This window comes from Protobothrops mucrosquamatus, unplaced genomic scaffold (assembly GCF_001527695.2).
Source record: "Protobothrops mucrosquamatus isolate PMUCROS unplaced genomic scaffold, P.Mucros_1.0 scaffold669, whole genome shotgun sequence".
NCBI lineage: Eukaryota > Metazoa > Chordata > Lepidosauria > Squamata > Viperidae > Protobothrops > Protobothrops mucrosquamatus.
In genome coordinates, this window is record NW_015386957.1 from 44,051 (window position 1) to 64,404 (window position 20,354).

The 20,354-nt window shown below is 41.4% G+C and overlaps 2 protein-coding genes across 2 annotated transcripts in view; one reads left to right on the top strand and one right to left on the bottom strand.

Moving 5' to 3' along the window:
• Positions 1-14,715, top strand: part of CTSB (cathepsin B) — a 21,916-nt gene extending 7,201 nt beyond the window's left edge. Inside the window, exons 3-10 of the mRNA XM_015818042.1 lie at positions 686-771; positions 1,728-1,842; positions 2,304-2,422; positions 4,558-4,643; positions 5,413-5,559; positions 6,584-6,700; positions 11,639-11,767; positions 13,207-14,715. Of these exons, the coding sequence (XP_015673528.1) occupies positions 686-771; positions 1,728-1,842; positions 2,304-2,422; positions 4,558-4,643; positions 5,413-5,559; positions 6,584-6,700; positions 11,639-11,767; positions 13,207-13,304 (897 nt within the window). The 3' untranslated portion in view covers positions 13,305-14,715. The remainder of the gene's footprint in view (positions 1-685; positions 772-1,727; positions 1,843-2,303; positions 2,423-4,557; positions 4,644-5,412; positions 5,560-6,583; positions 6,701-11,638; positions 11,768-13,206) is intronic.
• Positions 14,716-17,390: 2,675 nt separating this feature from the next.
• The window catches only part of FDFT1 (farnesyl-diphosphate farnesyltransferase 1), a 13,259-nt gene continuing 10,295 nt past the window's right edge, over positions 17,391-20,354 (bottom strand). Inside the window, exons 7-8 of the mRNA XM_015818044.2 lie at positions 19,743-19,895; positions 17,391-18,267 (exon numbers count right to left, since the gene is read on the bottom strand). Coding sequence (XP_015673530.1) covers positions 18,046-18,267; positions 19,743-19,895 — 375 coding nt within the window. The 3' untranslated portion in view covers positions 17,391-18,045. The remainder of the gene's footprint in view (positions 18,268-19,742; positions 19,896-20,354) is intronic.

Here is a 20,354-nt window from a genome sequence, read left to right on the forward strand (position 1 = left end):
CCTGACAGTGAGAACAATTAACCAGTGGAACAACCTGCCTCCAGAAGCGGTGAATGCTCCAACACTGGAAGTTTTTAAGAAGAGACTGGACAGCCATTTGTCCGAAATGGTATAGGGTTTCCTGCCTGAGCAGGGGGTTGGACTAGATGACCTTCAAGGTCCCTTCCAACTTTACTATTATTATTATTATTATTATTATGTATACTTCAACTCCTAAAATTCCCCAGGCAGCCATGTCCACAAGTCTTAAAGCTGCCAAGGTTGGATATGCCTGCTTTAAAAAACTTGACTATATACCTGAGCCTAGGGCTCTGAATATATTAAGGTGTAGGAGGAGAAAGGTGTATTAAGTATGTTTACTGCCCTGAGTTATTTATAAAAATCATAAAGGCAGGATTAAAAAAAACTGTTCTGCCTTAAAAGTAAATTGTTAGCAGTGGCAGGAAGAGAGAATCTAGTCTTTCATCCAAGTAAAGGCAGCATTTACTAAAGACAGTATTTTATCAAACATATATTTTATCTCTGCCTGCCATAAAGAAATAGTGTGAGTGTGCAGATTGTGGGATCGTGAGTTCATTTGTACAAATGTGTTTAATTATGTGTTTAATTAGTAAGCAATAGTTGTGGTTGGGGTGAAAGGTCTAGATTATAATATGTGTTATTGTTATTTTTACTTTTTTTAAAGGCTGGACACAACTTTGCCAATGCTGATATGAGTTACGTGAAGACTTTGTGTGGCACTTTCTTGCATGGCCCCAAATTGCCAGAAAGGTGGGATATATATGTGTTCTATTTCTAATCCTGCTGCATATGTGTTCTTGAACTTTTGGACTCTTCAGATAATGGCTATCTTGCTTTCTACTCTCAGGAATGGCTTCCTGGTTACAGCTGTATTAAAGTTGCTATTGGATATAAAAGAAAAGTCTTATTTTAACAATATAACAACTGTTTTTTTATGGAGAAAGTGTTAGTTTAATAGCCTGACGGGACTGGGAAACACCACTGCTGAAATTCTGAACTGTTGTTATTACTTTTATATTTAAAGATTAAGGTAAATGGTGTAGTTGTTGGTGTAGTTGTTAAAGCATCTCACTAGAAACTAGGAGACTTTGAGTTCTACTCCCACTTTAGGCACAAAGCCAGTGGATGACCTTGTGCCAGTCACTCTCAGCCCTAGAAAGGAGGCAATGACAAATCACTTCTGAGAAATATTGCCAAGAAAAGTGCAGGGACTTATCCAGACTGTCTTTAAAAATTTGATCCAGCAGTGTGAGTTGATATTAGACAGCTTTCCTATGATTTTATTTTTAAAAAATAATAGAGCAAGAAAACAGGATGCCTCACATTAAAAAAAATGTAGTTGGCATTTATATACAGCCATCCTTTTCAAAATTTGGGTGGCTGTCTTGAAATCTACAACAATGATTTGTTGATAGTCTTGCTTTTTAGTGGAATGAATTAATCTGGACAGATGTAGTTCCAGATCAAAATATTACTAATACATTCATGAGGAGTAAACTTTGAAGTTATTAAATAGATCCCTTTTATATACAGTGTCAACTCTGAATCATATGTATGCTAGTATTTTGTCAACATGCTGGAAGCAAAATTGAAGGTCTGACATAAAGAGATTATTAAATCCAAGGATTTTGGTTGAAAAAGACCTTAGTTAATTAGAGCATGATTCTGTCTCTTTTTCACCCAACTTCTTCCATATTGTTTGAAAGGTTTGAATTTGCTGGTGATTTGGTCTTGCCAAAAAGCTTCGATTCAAGGCAACAATGGCCAAACTGCCCAACCATAAGTGAAATCAGAGACCAAGGCTCTTGTGGTTCCTGCTGGGTAAGTTCCTTTCCTAAGTCTAGAAATTGATCCAAGAAGAAATTGCCACAGGCCAGAATTCAGCAGATCTAGTAGTTCATATCCAGTTCTCCAGCTTTTTAATAGAAGCATCTGATGCTTGAAAAAATGCATATTAGCTAAATTCATGCATGGCACTAATTTATGCATGGTGTGAACTCAGTTGTAGTGGCATACTCTTAAATTACAGTTAAGAGAAACATCTCTTAACACAATCAGTGTATATGTGAATTCTTACACAACCCTATGACTCAATTTGTATTGGAACCACCTATCCATTAAGAAACATCAGTGTACATGTGCCCAAAGAAAGTCCAGAAGAGCTTTCAGTGAGAAAAAGAGACTAATATATATTTTTTGCTTGGTGGTAGTCGGACAGGGCATTAGGATAGTCTACAGGTCTCAAGAGTGCCACTGACCAAACTTTTGGATTGTTTTTGTAGGCATTTGGTGCAGTTGAAGCCATGTCGGATCGTGTTTGTGTCCATACTAATGGCAAAGTGAATGTGGAAATTTCTGCTGAAGATCTGCTCTCTTGCTGCGGATTTGAATGTGGAATGGGGTAAGTCACTTCCTACCTTGTCACTTGTTTTTTCTGTTCATATGTTTAGGAATGACACTGGAAAGTTCAGGGAGAACACCCACATATGTTGAGTTCAGAAGGCTTTGTTCTGGAAGATTGAGTTCTAGCAAGCCCTCAGACCGCTCCAGAATGGTTGGAACTGTGTGGTCTAAGATTAAAAGGGGAGGTAGTGACAGATTTTATTTTCCTGGGCTCCAACATCACCTCAGATGGGGACTGCAGCCAAGAAATTAAAAGACGCTTGCTCCTGGCGAGGAAAGCTATGGCAAATCTAGACAACATACTAAAAAGTAGAGACATCACCCTGCCAACAAAAGTGTGTATAGTCAAGGCCATGGTTTTCCCAGTTGCAATGTATGGATGTGAAAGTTGGACCATAAGAAAGGCTGAGCAACAAAGAATTGAGGCCTTTGAACTATGGTGCTGGAGAAGACTCCTGCGAGTCCCTTGGACTGCAAGGCGTTCAAACCAATCAGTTTTAGAAGAGATCAACCCCGATTGCTCTTTAGAAGGCCAGATCCTGAAGTTGAAACTCAAATACTTTGGCCACCTAATGAGAAGGAAGGACTCACTGGAGAAGGGCCTAATGGTGGGAAAGATTGAGGGCAATAGAAGAAGGGGACGACAGAGAATGAGGTGGCTGGATGGAGTCACTGAAGCAGTAGGCGTGAACTTAAATGGACTCCAGAAGATGGTAGAGGACAGGAAGACCTGGAGGAACGTTGTCCATGGGGTCGCGATGGGTCGGACACGACTTCACAATTAACAACAATAACAATATTTTTCAGATCATTCTATTCCCAATACAGTTTGTTTTCTACTTCATAGTAGACAACAAGAAGATTACACAAAGTAATCAGGCGTCAAGGTCAACTTGAAAGAATATTTTTTTGTTTTGAGGCTGCATGATACCATGAGCCCGAGGATCACAGTAAACACTTTACTTGGTGCCTGTCAAATTTCTTCCCTATTTCCTTTAAAAAAAATCATTTAATTAAAAACATTGCAGAAAGCTGTTTTGCCTTCTAGTTTTAGCTTTTAGCATTATTTTTATTTTCAGAATGCTTCCAGGCCCTATAGAAAATTTTAAAAGTGGGTGCCTGCTGTATAGTGCTGTATGGAGAAATCGGTGTAGAAAAAAAGAGGGGGCAACTAGAGATGAGAGCAGCTTCACTATTTACTTCATGGTAAATAGATATTTTGTGAATGGGCCATGTCTGCTATGTCACCTCATGGAAGCCAGTTTTTAAATTCCAGTGTGTTGCCAACATTTTGGAGAAGTTGCCTTTCCCATCTCTATTAAGTACCTCTTTGGGTATCACATCACTCCAAAGACTCTTCAACCTTTCAGACTACCCCCAGTTAAAATCCATTTCCCCTAAGGCAGGGGTCGGCAATCTTAAATACTCAAAGGACCACTTGGACCCGTTTCCCAGAGAAAAGAAAACTGGGAGCCGCAAAACCTGCGCGTGCGAGGGGGGGAGAATTGATTGAAAAGTTTAATTAAAAAGAAATAGAGGCTGCTGTGCATGGTCTCTCTCTCTCTCTCTCTCTCTCTCTCTCTCTCTCTCTCTCTCTCTCTCTCCCTCCCTACCTCCCTCCCTCCCTCCCTCCGATCTTCTGCTCACCTGGCAAGCTGGCTTCATGCTGTTCTCCGACAAGCTGACACACATTCTTATTGGCTGGCTTTCTCCTGCCCTTGGTCTGCCAGTCCTCTTCCCCCACTCAGTGTGTGTGTGTGTGTGTGAGAGAGAGAGAGAGAGAGAGAGAGAGAGAGAGAGAGAGTGTGAGAGAGAGAGCGAGCGCTGTTGCTTTCTGATTTCTGCTGCTTCCTGCTGAGACGCAGCAAAGGCAGGAGTCCTGCCCAATAAGCTTGTCAGCTTGTCCGAGAACAGCATGAGGCCACTGTCTTTTTTACACACACACACACAGACAGAGAGAAGGAAAGCGCAAGTGTCTCTTTCTGTCTCTGTCTCTCTCTCTCTGCAAATGGCAGAGGAGGCTGGGAGCCGCAAGAGAAGGGTCAAAGAGCCACATGTGGCTCCAGAGCTGCGGGTTGCCAGCCCGTGTCCTAAGGAGTTCTTTTGTGATAGTTGTGCATCATTTTCTTGCAGTTGTAATGGAGGATACCCTGCAGGAGCCTGGAGCTACTGGACTGAAAAGGGCTTAGTGTCTGGTGGCCTTTACGACTCACATGTTGGTGAGTTTTCTTCTGAGCAAAATGCCTGTGACAAGCATTGAATGGTGACAATGGACCCCTCTACAGCTAGTTATGACCAGATTTTGAAGTCCTGACATTTCCTTCTCTCCCGCACATGACCATATTTTGGGCATTCAGCAATCAGCCCCTATGTACAGCAGTTTGCAGCACCTCATGGTCATGTGACTGTTATTTATAGCGGTTCTGCCAGAAACTGGCATTTACTTCTGGTTTCCAGCAAACCCAGGCCATGGTGAACAATGTGTTCGCTTTACAGCCATTATATTCAATTTATGGGTGCCACAAAAAGGTCATAAAATTGGGTCAGTCACATGATGACTCACTTACAACTGTCATGACTTATAACTATAGTTGCCAGGCTCAGTTAGTCATAAATTGAGGACTACCTGCATGCTAGTTCAGATTTTGGAGTGAATGCAGAGAGCCTGGTTCAAGTTCCCAATCAACCACGGTACTCACAAGTGACTTTGGGCAGGTCACCAGTTCTAGCAATATATTTGATCTCAAAAGGTTACTGTGAGGATAAAATGGGTGATATAAATGGAACTTCCAAGGGAAAAGCAGGATGAGCCGTTATCTAAATTAGTGGTTCATAGCAGGGAACTGCAGAATGAAATATTTTTGAATAAATGAAATTCTGTAGTTTAGCATGATTTACTTTGATTTGAGCTTAGAATAGGGACTTTAGCCACCTGTCCCTTAAAAGATTATTTTCAAATGGTGTTTTATTCTGTATTGTATCCAATAGGATGTAGGCCATACTCTATTCCACCCTGTGAGCATCACGTCAATGGGACTCGCCCTCCATGCACTGGAGAAGGTGGTGACACCCCTGAATGCATCAAAAAATGTGAAGCTGGTTACTTTCCTTCATACCAAAATGACAAACATTATGGTAATGCATATATTAAACTGCAAGTTCAGGTTTATAAGAAACCTGCAAGCTTTAAGTTCAAAATGTTTAAATGATAAAAATTTAATATTCTGTTTTAGATACAATAGACTTCCCGATGCAGTAAAAGGTTAGAAATATAAATTAAAAAATAGAAAACAATAAGATCAGTATGAATTGCTATTATGGTTGGTCACATATGCAGCCACATATTATTTTTTATAAGAGGAAACAAAGTGGCTCCTATTGGGGGGAGTAGAGGCAAAGCTTTGCACATGGCCTTGCATATGGATATTCTGGGTAAAGTCTGCAGCCAGGATGGAGGCCCCTTTTCAAGCCAAGTGTTGCATTTCGCCTTTCAACAGCATAAGTAGGCAAGGGTAACATTATTTGTACTTTTGTACACTTAGAAAATAAAATTATTTGTACATTTTTATTTTAAGTACCCCCCCAGGTACTTAGTAATTTCCCCTTCTTTCACACTTTTACAAATCTGCAACTTTTTGAAGCTCTCTGTCCAGGTATGTACTCAAGGCTTTGGTGGATATTGATTAGGCTGAAAGCTGTGAAACCATGGTTCAGGACTCTATCGGTTTATAATTAAAATTTTATAATTAAGTTAAAGATTCCCTATTGCCACTCTAGGATGGTGTAGCAGAGATGGGTGGTATATAAATTTAATAATTAAACTACAAATCAATACAGCTACAAAAATCAGCTGTAGTATAAAAAGTATAATGTGCTGTACAGGCTGGATTCATATACTGCACTGCCAAAATTTGTAAACCAGGGTTTCTTAAGTGGCTGTTGACTTTCAGACAACTTAGATATCACTTCACATAAAAAAAATTAACTAAAGTAAATCAGACAGTTTATATTCTTGTTATAAATTGATGTTTATTTTAAATGTGTTCTTCTCTGATTCATTGAATGACGATTAGCATCAGTTTTGAAAACTCATCAAGTTTGAAGTAAGCGATTCAAATGCTTTCTAATATAGAGATCACTTTCCCCTTTCCCTGGCCAGGAATGACTTCGTATAGTGTCCCTGGCAGTGAGAAAGAAATAATGGCTGAGATTTACAAAAACGGACCAGTGGAGGCAGCCTTTACTGTTTATTCTGATTTTCTCATGTACAAATCAGGTAAGTGTTTTTTATGTAACTTCTTAAAGTAGACATATTTTTTAAAAAGAGCAATTTTCATTTTTTAAAACTCTTGAATTACAGTTGTAATTTGTACAGTTGTAATTTTCTTTATTTCAATTACAATGATTTTGGTTTAATCTTCTGATAGAACTGGCATTGCTTCTGATTAAATGTGGTATTCGGAAGGTTTTGGGTATAAAAAAGTTGCTTGAATTTAGCTTATGTTTGCAAGGCTTAAAGCTTGAGATCTCAAGTATTCCCGAAGTTGGCATTCAGAGTGGGATTTGGGAAAACACAATTGTGTGTGTGTGTACACACACACACACACACACACACACAATGGAAATATCAGCAACATTGTGTCATTGATGAATGAAGCCCAGCTTACTTTTCTTAAGGTTTTCTTAGATCACCTCCTCAGAATTTGTTAGGTTTATCTCTAGTAGGTATTTCTTGAATTCACATTTTCCCCTTCCTAGCATTCTAGAGTTGGAAGGAATCTGGGAGATTAATTAATCCAGTAATTTGGAACAAGTTATGCTAGGACTATTGGACAGATGACTGTTCAGCTTCTGTTTGAGGACCTTCAATAAAGAACAATACAGACATTCCTCAATTTACAACCATAATCGGGACTGGAACTTTTATGACTATTTGCACAGCGGTTATTAAGCAAATCATTACAGTTAGGTGAATCATGCACTTCTTAAATGAATCCGGTTTCCCATTGACTTTGCTTGTCAGAAGCCAGCTGGGGAAGGTTGCAAATGGCAATCCTGTGAGACCTGCAATTGTTGTAAATGCGTGCCAGTTTCAAAGTGCCTGAATTTTGATCATGTGACTGCAAGGTTGCTCCAACTGGCCGTAGGTGCAAAGACCAGTCATAAGTCACTTTGTAGGTGGGGCCTGGTCAAGGCAAAGTACAGGTAGTCCTCAACTTACAACAGTTCATTTAGTGACTGTTCAAAGTTAGAACGGCATTGAAAAAGTGACTTATGACCAGTGGTGAAATTCAAATACCAGAACAACCGGTTCTCTGCATGGATGCAGGCCTGGGCCTCCAAGGCCTAGAACAGACTTCTGGAAGTAGCATCCGCACACTTCCAGTGGGTCCTTCTTGGCCTGGGAGGCCTCCTCCAGGCCTCCGAAGCCTAGAATGGACTTCTGGAAGGAGTGTGCATTCAGCCGGTTCTCCGAACTCAACAAAATTTAGCTACCGGTTCTGCCGAACTGGTGCGAACTGACTGAACCACACCACTGCTTATGACTATTTTTCACACTTGTGACCATTGCAGCATTCCCATGGTCATGTGATCAAAATACATACACTTGGCAACTAATTCATATTTATGACGGTTGCTGTGTCCCAGGGTCATGTGATCACTTTTTGTGACCTTCTGACAAGCAAAGTCATTGGGGAAGCCAGATTCACTTAACAGCTGTGTTACTAATTTAACAGCCACAGTGATTCACTTAACAACTGTGGCAAGAAAGGTTGGAAAATGGGGCAAAAATCACTTAACAACTGTTTCACTTAGCAATTTTGGGCTCAATTGTGGTCATAAGTTGAGGATTACCTGTACATCCCCAAGCAGCATTTGCCTTCTTAGCAGNCTAGACAGCATACTAAAAAGCAGAGACATCACCCTGCCAACAAAAGTGTGTATAGTCAAGGCCATGGTTTTCCCAGTTGCAATGTATGGATGTGAAAGTTGGACCATAAGAAAGGCTGAGCAACAAAGAATTGAGGCCTTTGAACTATGGTGCTGGAGAAGACTCCTGCGAGTCCCTTGGACTGCAAGGCGTTCAAACCAATCAGTTTTAGAAGAGATCAACCCCGATTGCTCTTTAGAAGGCCAGATCCTGAAGTTGAAACTCAAATACTTTGGCCACCTAATGAGAAGGAAGGACTCACTGAGAAGGGCCTAATGGTGGGAAAGATTGAGGGCAATAGAAGAAGGGGACGACAGAGAATGAGGTGGCTGGATGGAGTCACTGAAGCAGTAGGCGTGAACTTAAATGGACTCCAGAAGATGGTAGAGGACAGGAAGACCTGGAGGAACGTTGTCCATGGGGTCGCGATGGGTCGGACACGACTTCACAATTAACAACAATAACAATATTTTTCAGATCATTCTATTCCCAATACAGTTTGTTTTCTACTTCATAGTAGACAACAAGAAGACTACACAAAGTAATCAGGCGTCAAGGTCAACTTGAAAGAATATTTTTTTGTTTTGAGGCTGCATGATACCATGAGCCCAAGGATCACAGTAAACACTTTACTTGGTGCCTGTCAAATTTCTTCCCTATTTCCTTTAAAAAAATCATTTAACTAAAAACATTGCAGAAAGCTGTTTTGCCTTCTAGTTTTAGCTTTTAGCATTATTTTTATTTTCAGAATGCTTCCAGGCCCTATAGAAAATTTTAAAAGCGGGTGCCTGCTGTATAGTGCTGTATGGAGAAATCGGTGTAGAAAAAAAGAGGGGGCAACTAGAGATGAGAGCAGCTTCACTATTTACTTCATGGTAAATAGGTATTTTGTGAATGGGCCATGTCTGCTATGTCACCTCATGGAAGCCAGTTTTTAAATTCCAGTGTGTTGCCAACATTTTGGAGAAGTTGCCTTTCCCATCTCTATTAAGTACCTCTTTGGGTATCACATCACTCCAAAGACTCTTCAACCTTTCAGACTACCCCCAGTTAAAATGCATTTCCCCTAAGGCAGGGGTCGGCAATCTTAAATACTCAAAGGACCACTTGGACCCGTTTCCCAGAGAAAAGAAAACACTGGGAGCCGCAAAACCTGCGCATGCGAGGGGGGGAGAATTGATTGAAAAGTTTAATTAAAAAGAAATAGAGGCTGCTGTGCATGGGTTCTCTCTCTCTCTCTCTCTCTCTCTCTCCCTCCCTCCCTCCCTCCGATCTTCTGCTCACCTGGCAAGCTGGCTTCATGCTGTTCTCCGACAAGCTGACACACATTCTTATTGGCTGGCTTTCTCCTGCCCTTGGTCTGCCAGTCCTCTTCCCCCACTCAGTGTGTGTGTGTGTGTGTGTGAGAGAGAGAGAGAGAGTGTGTGTGTGTGTGTGAGAGAGAGAGAGAGAGAGCTGTTGCTTTCTGATTTCTGCTGCTTCCTCCTGAGATGCAGCAAAGGCAGGAGCCCTGCCCAATAAGCTTGTCAGCTTGTTCGAGAACAGCGTGAGGCCACTGTCTTTTTTACACACAGAGAGAGAGACAGAGAGAAGGAAAACGCAAGTGTCTCTTTCTGTCTCTGTCTCTCTCTCTCTGCAAATGGCGGAGGAGGCTGGGAGCCGCAAGAGAAGGGTCAAAGAGCCACATGTGGCTCCAGAGCTGCGGGTTGCCAGCCCGTGTCCTAAGGAGTTCTTTTGTGATAGTTGTGCATCATTTTCTTGCAGTTGTAATGGAGGATACCCTGCAGGAGCCTGGAGCTACTGGACTGAAAAGGGCTTAGTGTCTGGTGGCCTTTATGACTCACATGTTGGTGAGTTTTCTTCTGAGCAAAATGCCTGTGACCAGCATTGAATGGTGACAATGGACCCCTCTACAGCTAGTTATGACCAGATTTTGAAGTCCTGACATTTCCTTCTCTCCCGCACATGACCATATTTTGGGCATTCAGCAATCAGCCCCTATGTATAGCAGTTTGCAGCACCTCATGGTCATGTGACTGTTATTTACAATGGTTCTGCCAGAAACTGGCATTTACTTCTGGTTTCCAGCAAACCCAGGCCATGGTGAACAATGTGTTCACTTTACAGCCATTATATTCAATTTATGGGTGCCACAAAAAGGTCATAAAATTGGGTCAGTCACATGATGACTCACTTACAACTGTCATGACTTATAACTATAGTTGCCAGGCTCAGTTAGTCATAAATTGAGGACTACCTGCATGCTAGTTCAGATTTTGGAGTGAATGCAGTGAGCCTGGTTCAAGTTCCCAATCAACCACGGTACTCACAAGTGACTTTGGGCAGGTCACCAGTTCTAGCAATATATTTGATCTCAAAAGGTTACTGTGAGGATAAAATGGGTGATATAAATGGAACTTCCAAGGGAAAAGCAGGATGAGCCGTTATCTAAATTAGTGGTTCATAGCAGGGAACTGCAGAATGAAATATTTTTGAATAAATGAAATTTATTTATTTATTTATTTATTTATTTAACAGGATTTATATGCCGCCCTTCTCCCCATGGGACTCAGGGCGGCTCACAGCATATTAAAACATCATACAAAAAATTTCCCCTACTAAAAACCAATTAAAACCCAAATATTGGTAGCTGTGGCTCTTTAAAATCGTTAAAAATTGTCCCTATTTAAAACTCACCCTAGGTNTGGGGAAGCCAGATTCACTTAACAGCTGTGTTACTAATTTAACAGCCACAGTGATTCACTTAACAACTGTGGCAAGAAAGGTTGGAAAATGGGGCAAAAATCACTTAACAACTGTTTCACTTAGCAATTTTGGGCTCAATTGTGGTCATAAGTTGAGGATTACCTGTACATCCCCAAGCAGCATTTGCCTTCTTAGCAGCTGCATGACCTTCTTGACTCATGTGCATGATATTCCTATCACTGTGTAAAAGCTAGGAATATGGAATGAAATGAAAACCAATTATTTTGAATTCTGAACAGAATTAACAATTCCTGAATTTTTCAAGATTAAATTGGCTCCATTTTGAAGTAGCCCATTCTGCACTTGAAATATATATATATTTGAGCTGCACCTCACAGGTTGCTGAGTCTGAAATGTGAAAGTTGGAATTCAAAGCAAAAGGCTCTCGCAAGCCATTTATATCTATGGTTTCTTACAAGTTTAAATTCCAAGCAGAATTGTTAACTGAGTAGTGATCTTAGCAGGGAAATCATAGCATTTATATTTGGGAATAGTGTAACAGTTTTTCCCCTGCAGGTGTCTATCAGCACGTCTCTGGTGAATCAGTTGGTGGCCATGCAGTCCGAATTCTTGGCTGGGGCATCTACAGTGATACACCTTACTGGTTGATAGCTAATTCTTGGAACACAGACTGGGGTGAAAATGGTAGGTGATCTCTCTTCCTTTGGTGGATCAATTCTCTTTCAGGGATGCCTTTGCTGTAGAACTCCCAGGAGCTGTGACTGAGCAACATCTGGAGATCTAACATGCTCCTTTTCAGTTAACATGTGACCTGAGCCATCATGTTGTTATGCATATCAGTACAAATAATCCTCAAGTTACGAATATAATAGAGCCTGCCAATTACATTAGTAACCCGAGGATCACATTAAATGAACGTGATTCCTCCCTGCTTTCCCCAATGCATTTGTTAATTGAATGCACAGTTCGTTAAGTGCACATGAAGTATCTAAGGGTGGGGGAAGACCATGGAGGGGCCTAGTGCTGGAACAGGCCACCTACTTCTGATCACTCAAGGCCTCCCTCTACCCACTGAGATATCTCATGCTCAGCTTACAATCCCTTGGGGTTCCCATGGTTGCTTTCCCCCCCCCATCCTCCCCTGCCAGATCTCCACAGGCACTGGGCCTGCTTTGCTAGCCCCCCAGATTACACTTGCTCCTCCCCATCGTTTCCAATCGCTCATCTTTCGAAGATCTCCAGAGTGTCAGAACAGGCTGATCCACATGGCAGAAAAATGTCTTTTACTCAGAGGCTGAAGCTGTAAGAATGCGAGATCCAAGGAAAACCGTTTCCCCAGCATCTGAGTAAAAGACAGATGCTTTTCTATCATGAGGTCAGCATCCCCGCAGGCCTCATTTGGTGCCAGCCTGGGCAGTGCCACGAGCGTCTTCTGCTTGCTGCTGGGGGTTGGTTTGAATGAGTAGTTTGGGGGATTGAGGTGTGAAGGCAGCAGCGGCAACCAATCAGTGTGGAACTTGTTTCATTTATCTCATTGGGCTGAAATCTGCCAACTGCAAGTCAGGAATCAAATGAGGCCTACAGGCATACTGGCCTTTGTGGTAGAAAAGCAGCCATCTTTTACTTAGGTGCTGGGGAAGCTGTTTTCCTTGGATCTCGCGCTTAGAGCTTCACCAGCGCCTGAATAAAAAGCGGCTACTTTTCTGCCATGTGGGTCAGCCTGTTCTGGAACTCTGGAGATCTTCAAAAGGTAAGTGAGTGATTGGAAACAGGGTGGGGAGGTGGGTAATCCGGAGGACTAACAAAGCAGGGCCAGGGCCTGTGGAGGAGGGAGGGAGGATGGGGGGGGGAATAAGTAGGGTCCATTTGCAACATCTCTGTGGTCGGTCATAAGGGAGAATGACCACTGGGGTGGTGCAAAGTATGTAACTTTGGGACCGGGTCATAAGTATTTTTTGCGGGGGTGGGTCGTAATTTTGAGCCATTGCTAAGTGAACTGTTGTCACTCAAGGAATATATGTACACACAAAAAATAAATACAGACAAGCCGGTTGGCCTGGTTTTGTTTCATTTTATTTAGCCTTGAGAATTTTTTGCAAGATTTTTCTCTCAATATTTTCTAGGTCTCTTCCGAATCCTCCGTGGGCAAGATCACTGTGGAATTGAGTCTGAGATTGTAGCCGGAATCCCTCGCACAAGCCAGTACTGGAAGCAGTTGTGAGAATCCTGCCAGTTGAGTGGCACATAATCATACTTATGAAGCTAGAAGGCATGGTGGCAATCCTATGCTTTTTTAAATCCTTTAATATTTTTCTTTTTAAAAAAAAAAAAAATACAAGATGTCTCTAGCAGGCTGTCTTTGTGTCTGAAGCATGAGGCTTTCTAATTTTCGCTCAATAATTTTTCATGTCTGGCAAGACAGAATGGCAAGCAAGTTGTTGAGATGGAACTGTGTTAAATGAAATACCTCTAAAGGAATCAAAGTACATTTCACCAAGAGAAGGGCATGATTAGAAACAACCATCTTAGGATGTTGAAGATGCTACTTGCAGTGGTATTTAACTTTATCTTCCACATATTGATGGCACCATTCATCAGATAGAGTGTAGGATCATGTAGTCACAGGGGTGGATTGTTCTGAGTTAAATCCTTAGTAAAAATTATTGTGCAAAGTGGTAAAGCGGATTCTCCCTCCCCCCCCCCACTCACAACCACAAAATCACTTTCAGGAAATAGAAAATAGACTGAAATAGTAGCTTATTTACTGTATGGATACTGAGGTCCATGCCTAAATTTAAAAAAAAAAATTAAAAGGATGTCCTTATGGTGGCAGTAGTCCTAATTCTTCATAAATTCTCAATTTCAATGTATGCCTCAATAGTTAGGCATATATTAGAGAAGATAAAAAGTAGAGGGAGAGTCCTTCTGAAATTGAGCAAATAGTCAAAACAGACAAAAGTATTGAATCTGTCATAACTCTATGGATTGAATTTCAGTTCTTTGATGGACGTGGCTGAGTGGGATTATAGGACATGAAATTTCACGTTAAATTTAAATTTAATTTCAGATAATTTCAGAAGCAGAAACAAAAAAAAAACATATAGACATAAAGAGAGGCTTTATGTGTGACTGCTATTTAAGCTTGATTCCTGAAAATATTTGGGCAATTGCACTAATTGGTCCTGCACATATGCATGAATTATTTCATTTTTTATAATTGCGAAAACAGATGAGGAAACAGATAAGCAATAAGCATAAAAATCATGCATGTAAAGGGGACTATGAAAATGGCTCAACTCTAAATCAACCTCAAATTAAAGGATCTTCAGTTTGCTGTCATTAGTCTTTCTGACTTCAGTGGTTCTCACCTAGACATGATAGAACTGGATTTGCTGTTATGACAAGCCTCGGTAGGCTTAGTTTCAGTAAACTATTTAAAACAAAACATGGGTTATTTGAACCCAATCTAAAATTGAATCTGACCCATAGGCTTTATGTGATTGGCTTCTGGCTTCAAGTACAAAGTTATTGTTAAATGCAGAATATTTTATACACTTAAGACTTATGATCAGAATTTCATCAGTGTACTTCCAATTCCTATCTCAAGTAAAGTATCTCTCACTTTTCTACAATGTATGCTCTCGTTCTTCCCCCGGTGGACAGAAAGGATTGCATTGGAGGGGGGAAGCAGAACACATTTATTTCTATATATTTTATAGTATATCTTCAGTACAACTGTCTGCTTCAGTTTGGAAAATAGACCCAATGCATATTGTGCCATAGCTAGGAGATAAAACTTTAGCAGGTGGCTGTTTCATACATTTTACTGATCCTTGAAGTTCTGTATTCTCATGAGAATAGTGTGTATTGCTGAGATCAAATGTAATGGCTTTGATTTTATACATATATATAGGTTTGGATCCTGTGCTACAGTATCTTCACTATGTACCTTGAAGGCTTGATGATTTGAACCAATAATGGTTTTATGCACGTCACAAGATTCTAAGCTTGAATTCCATATAGCCTGCAGATCCTTCTTTCCCAACTTCTAGCGCCTCTGTAATTCTGATTTCTGGACCGGGATTAGAATAATTTATATTAGTTTTGGGTTTAGTTTACATGCCTTAAATTGCTTTAAGGTACTTTAAAAAAAACACCTAGGAATTAGATAGATGATAGATAGATAGATAGATAGATAGATAGATAGATAGATAGATAGATAGATAGATAGATAGATAGATAGATAGATAGATAGATAGATGATAGATAGATAGATAGATAGATAGATAGATAGATAGATAGATAGATAGATAGATAGATAGATAGATAGTCACGTTCCTTCTTGACCATGAAAGTGCCTAGCTACCTAGAATCATTCTTCAAAATCCTCTATGGCAGTGTTTCTCAACCTTGACCATTTTAAGGCATGTGGACTTCAACTCCCAGAATTCCACAGCCAGCATTGCTGGCTGTGGAATTCTGGGAGTTGAAGTCCACATGCCTTAAAATGGTCAAGGTTGAGAAACACAGCTCTATGGTTCATGACTCAAAGATTATCCACCATGAAGCATTGCTTCAATTTAGGGCAGAACAAAATTTTGCCTTCCATGGTCTATTCTTATGCTTTTGTGGTTCATTGCTGTGCTTCAAAGGGTGCAAAATAGACTGAAATATACACTGTTAAGATGTTCAGTATATACAGACTTAAACTGTGATGTCTTTGTGGAAAGCATATCAAGAGTTATCTAGCTCAGAATTATTTGCAAAAATCCGGTCCAGCTTGTTTACTTTTTAGCCCAGGGGTCACCAACCTTTTTGGATTGGCGGCTTGATGGGAGAGGGAGGGGCAGGAGCTTTAGGCAGCATGCGCAAACGTGAATGTGGCCACGTGTGCGCACACAAACAGGTGCACCATGCAAATGGGGCTGCGAGCATGCGCGTGAGGCTCTGTGACAGCGGAACCTGTGTGAGGCATATGGCACCGCCGCTGCCAGGCTTGTGGCAATGCTACCACCAGTGTGAGGTTCACACCTCGGCCTGCAACAATGCCACCCCAGCGAGGTTCACGCCGCCACCCCCGCACAAGGATCATGCCGCGCCCGCAGCGATCCCACCCCGACACAAGGCTCGTGCCACCACCCCTGCCAACTGGTCAACCTGCCGCTTGCAGCGCTGCCGTTGCTCACACGAAGTTCGTGGCAATACCACCACCTGCATGTGGCACACCACCACCCACCTGCCACTCGCAGCGCTGCACCCCCATGCAAGGTTTGTGGCAACACCGCCGCCCACACGATACTAGCAGCACTGCTATAGCCTGCACAACACTCGCGGCAACAGTGGCACGGGGGGGGGGGTTGAGTGCACACACATGCACCCAGCTATTCACGCAGCCTGGCGGTCAAGAGGCCACGGCCCTGTAGTGGGCCATAGCCCATAGGTTGGGGACCTGTTTAGCCTCTTGTCAAGTTGCATAGAACAAAGCCTCCAGAATCTGTTCTGAAGGTTATTCACTATATCCAAGAAATGGCTTTAAATATCAATTGCTGAAGGTCATTACAATGGTCCCTCTAACCTGCATTTATAAGTCAAGAAAATTCTCAAGTGATCCCCCTTCATATAATCAGGGCCTCAGGTTGCAGAGAAAACAAGAACTCCATGCTAATTCCACAGCAGATGGGTGATCTTCAAAATGCTAAGTAGGGTTGATCTTGGCTGGCTATTAAGTCAGACCACCTGGAAATACTGGGGCTTTAGATTAGGAAGTCAACCATTCTAGAAGGCAATAGTAAACCAAATTGAGTTTGTTGCCAAGAAAGCAAATGCATACATTCCAGTGACACCAGGAGTAGAGCTCAACTTGGAGTCTATTATCAGAACATGTAAAAGCTCCACATCAGTCTGCATAACTATTACTGCCACAGACATATACTTTTCTAGATTGATTTCTTCATTTTTGAGATTTAACTTTATGAATCTCATTCTAAAGCATTTGAATAGATGCTTTGTAAAGCACCCTACTTGGGCTTCTTTGGGACAGTGCTTTAGTGTTTGCATGGAGACAACAGATTACTGGGAGAACTAGCAAACAAAATTGTAGGCCACGCGCTTGGGCAGATACCTGGGATGAATCTGCAAAAGGAAACAGCTATGTGAAGATGTGAAGATATTGGGAGGATCTCTGGCCTGCATCTTCTAAAATTCTCACAGTCCTACTTTGCATGTTATCCCAGACTAGAACTTGAACTTCTCCAAGGCTACAAAAGATGTTAAAAGTATACTGATTCTCAGTGCCAATCTTTGCTTCAGGAGTGGGCAGCTTTACTGTAGATGATGCCACAGTTTTGTCCTATCTCAAAGATTTATACAACTTTCCTCTATTGGCTCCCAAAATCCCTTGCATATTACAATATAGAAGCCTTTCCAAGAGGCACAATAGCATTTATGGAAAGAAAAAATGACAACCATGTAATAAGACAAATATCTATCTCCAAAGTTAATGTAAGGAGAAATTCCTAAATTAGTGCAACTTAAGACAGTACAGGCTTTGGAAATTTTTTGAACAGAAAATGCAGTGCTTGAATTACAGCAGGAGATAGAGGAGTGGTTTTATCACCACATTTTTACTGTCAAAATTCACAAAGACTTCGAAACATCAGAGTTAAAAAACATCCTACATCAAAAACAAATGCAGATCAAACTGCAGAAAAGAAAATATTAAGTAAGACTCAAACAAAATTGGCTGTAGCTAGTTTAGCTGGAAAAAAAGCAAATGTTCTCCATGGGAAACTCTTTGTTAGAGGCTTCAAAACCAGCAGCAGATGCTTTCAAATGAAGGCTTCCAGTTCAATCAGCTTGCAATGAAACATTCACAGTCTTGTTCCTTACATTCCTGGGACTCCAAAAAGTTCTCCCATTTCAAAATATTCCCCTTCCAAATGCAGCACAAGAGAGCTCCACCCTCAGTTCTCACCAGTGTGCACATATTCCTCTGTTGCTTTTGAGACAGTGTTCAGATACTGCCAGCTCAATGCAGCCAAAATCATAATGCAGGAAAAATAGAGGGGTGAATAATGGGTCTGGGAGACCAGAGTACCACTGGGTAAGCTCATGGACTGGACAGTGTTGACAATCTGTTGAGTTTTGGCAGAGGAAGGGTCTGTACTTGGGACCTTCTGGTAGATCTAGTGAGAGAAAGAAATCATTTAAGATAACATAGCTACAGAAAGATAATAGAAACCACAGATAAAACAGACTAATCGGTAAGTTAAAAGAAGTAGGAATTTTTAGTAAGACTTCAAATACAATTGTCACAAATAACACATCACAGATTGATGGAACGATTCCATGTGGCTTTTCTACTAAAAATACATTTATGGATTGTTTGACTCTCTGCCAGTTGGTGCCATCTCACAATCTAATTTGCAATAAATATTAAGTTTGGGCTTTTTAGATCATCATTAGAGCCCCATTTTGGGTTTCCATAGGAAGAGCTTGGCATATTTGTAATTTTGTAAAAGAGGAAAAAGAAATTGCACTACTAGATGAAGAAAGAAAGAGCAGTTGTTAAACAAGCCTATACACAGGGCTCTGTGGATTTGTGGTACTCTGTAGTTTTTTTTGCCAAGCCTGAGCTTTTGCTATGTTTCCATTACATGTCTGTGAAACAGTCACTCCCCTCCCTCTTCCTTACAAACAATTCCCATGAGAAAACAGCAACCCTTTTCCATTCCTTTCTTTTTTCTCTTCTTTTTCTTAGCTAGTGAAAAAAAGAGAGAGGCTGCATATAGAAGAAATGAACAGATAGCATGGAGGGGATTCAGGGGAGACTTCATTATACCAGTTCAGTCCTTTTTGCTCAATGACTTTTCCAAATCTCATATATACTGAAATATTACACATTTTACTTTGTTTTCCTTTGAAGAAATTCATAGCAGCAAATATATGGAATAGCCCAACAGATGGGCCTTACTTAATGACTACTTGTCAGCTCTATTCAAACATACAATGGTGCTAAATCAGTGGTGGCTCTGAGGAGTCCTCATATTGGTGGCAGAGTCCTCACAGTCACATAATCGTCATTTGCAACCTTTTTTGCCAGTTTCTTACAAGCAGTCAGTGAGGAAGCTAGGAGGAGGTCACAAATGGCGACCACAGGACCTCTTTGCTTAATGACCTGAGTGATTTGCTTAATGACAGCAACTGTGAGTGCTAGAATTTCCATTTACAACCATGTTGTGTGAACACAAGACTTATCTTCCCCTACCTTAAATTCAGTTTCAGCATGTTATGCAAAACCAGCCATCTGAATATCAAAGCCAGATCATCCTAGACCAGGCATGTCAAACTGCCAACCCGCGGGCCGGATGCATCATACTGAAACCACGCCCACCCAATTGCCGGCAATGGAGAAAAAGTCGCGACACGTCACACGACGTCACGTGATGTCGCAAGTTTGACATGCCTGTCCTAGACCAAATCCAATATCCTAAGCTTTACATCATGCTGTGTAAAATTTGCTTTCCCACTTCACAGAGTTTCAAAGTGAAAAGACAGATCCTGGTGATTGCCATACATCTGTTTCTTGCTAACTCAAGAAACTTCTCCCACTAAAAGGCATTTACGTCAGGAATTGAATATCTAGGCTCTTCAAACTCACCTCTTCCATATATTGGTACATGATGGTTTTGACAGCCTGTATGTTAGTAGCATCCATCATCAATGTGACTGCTTGTCCCTTTCGAATCTTCACCACACCTTTGAAGATCTGTTGGTTGTTGTAGCAGGCTGCCAAGGTGGCTATAGCCATCACCTGGGCAGGAAAGAGGATAAAGGGCTTATAATTAAGAGCAGCAGGTATTTGTGTATTTGTACACAAGCAGACTCCAATGAAAAACACAGAGCTATTTTTTAAAAAATAATTTATAAAGATCAGTATGCTGCTCAAAGGCTTTGAGTTTTATAAAATAGTCTAGAATGTCACATACGTTAGAACAGTGGTTCTCAACCTTTTTAATGCCGCGACCCCAACCAGTCGTAAGTCGAGGACTAAACCGGTCGTAAGTAGAGGGCTTTCCCTGCCCGGGAGCGCCGCACATGCGTGGTTCCGCCCCCTGCGCCGGCCGAGGCGTAGCTGGCAAGCGGCAGAGACGGAGCAGGCCGACCACCAGCTGGCCCAGCCCAAGGGAGGTAAGGCACCCGCCGGAAAAGGGGAAAAAATGGCGGACAAAAAAAATGGCGGACAGCCTTGCTTGGCGACCCCCGTGAAATG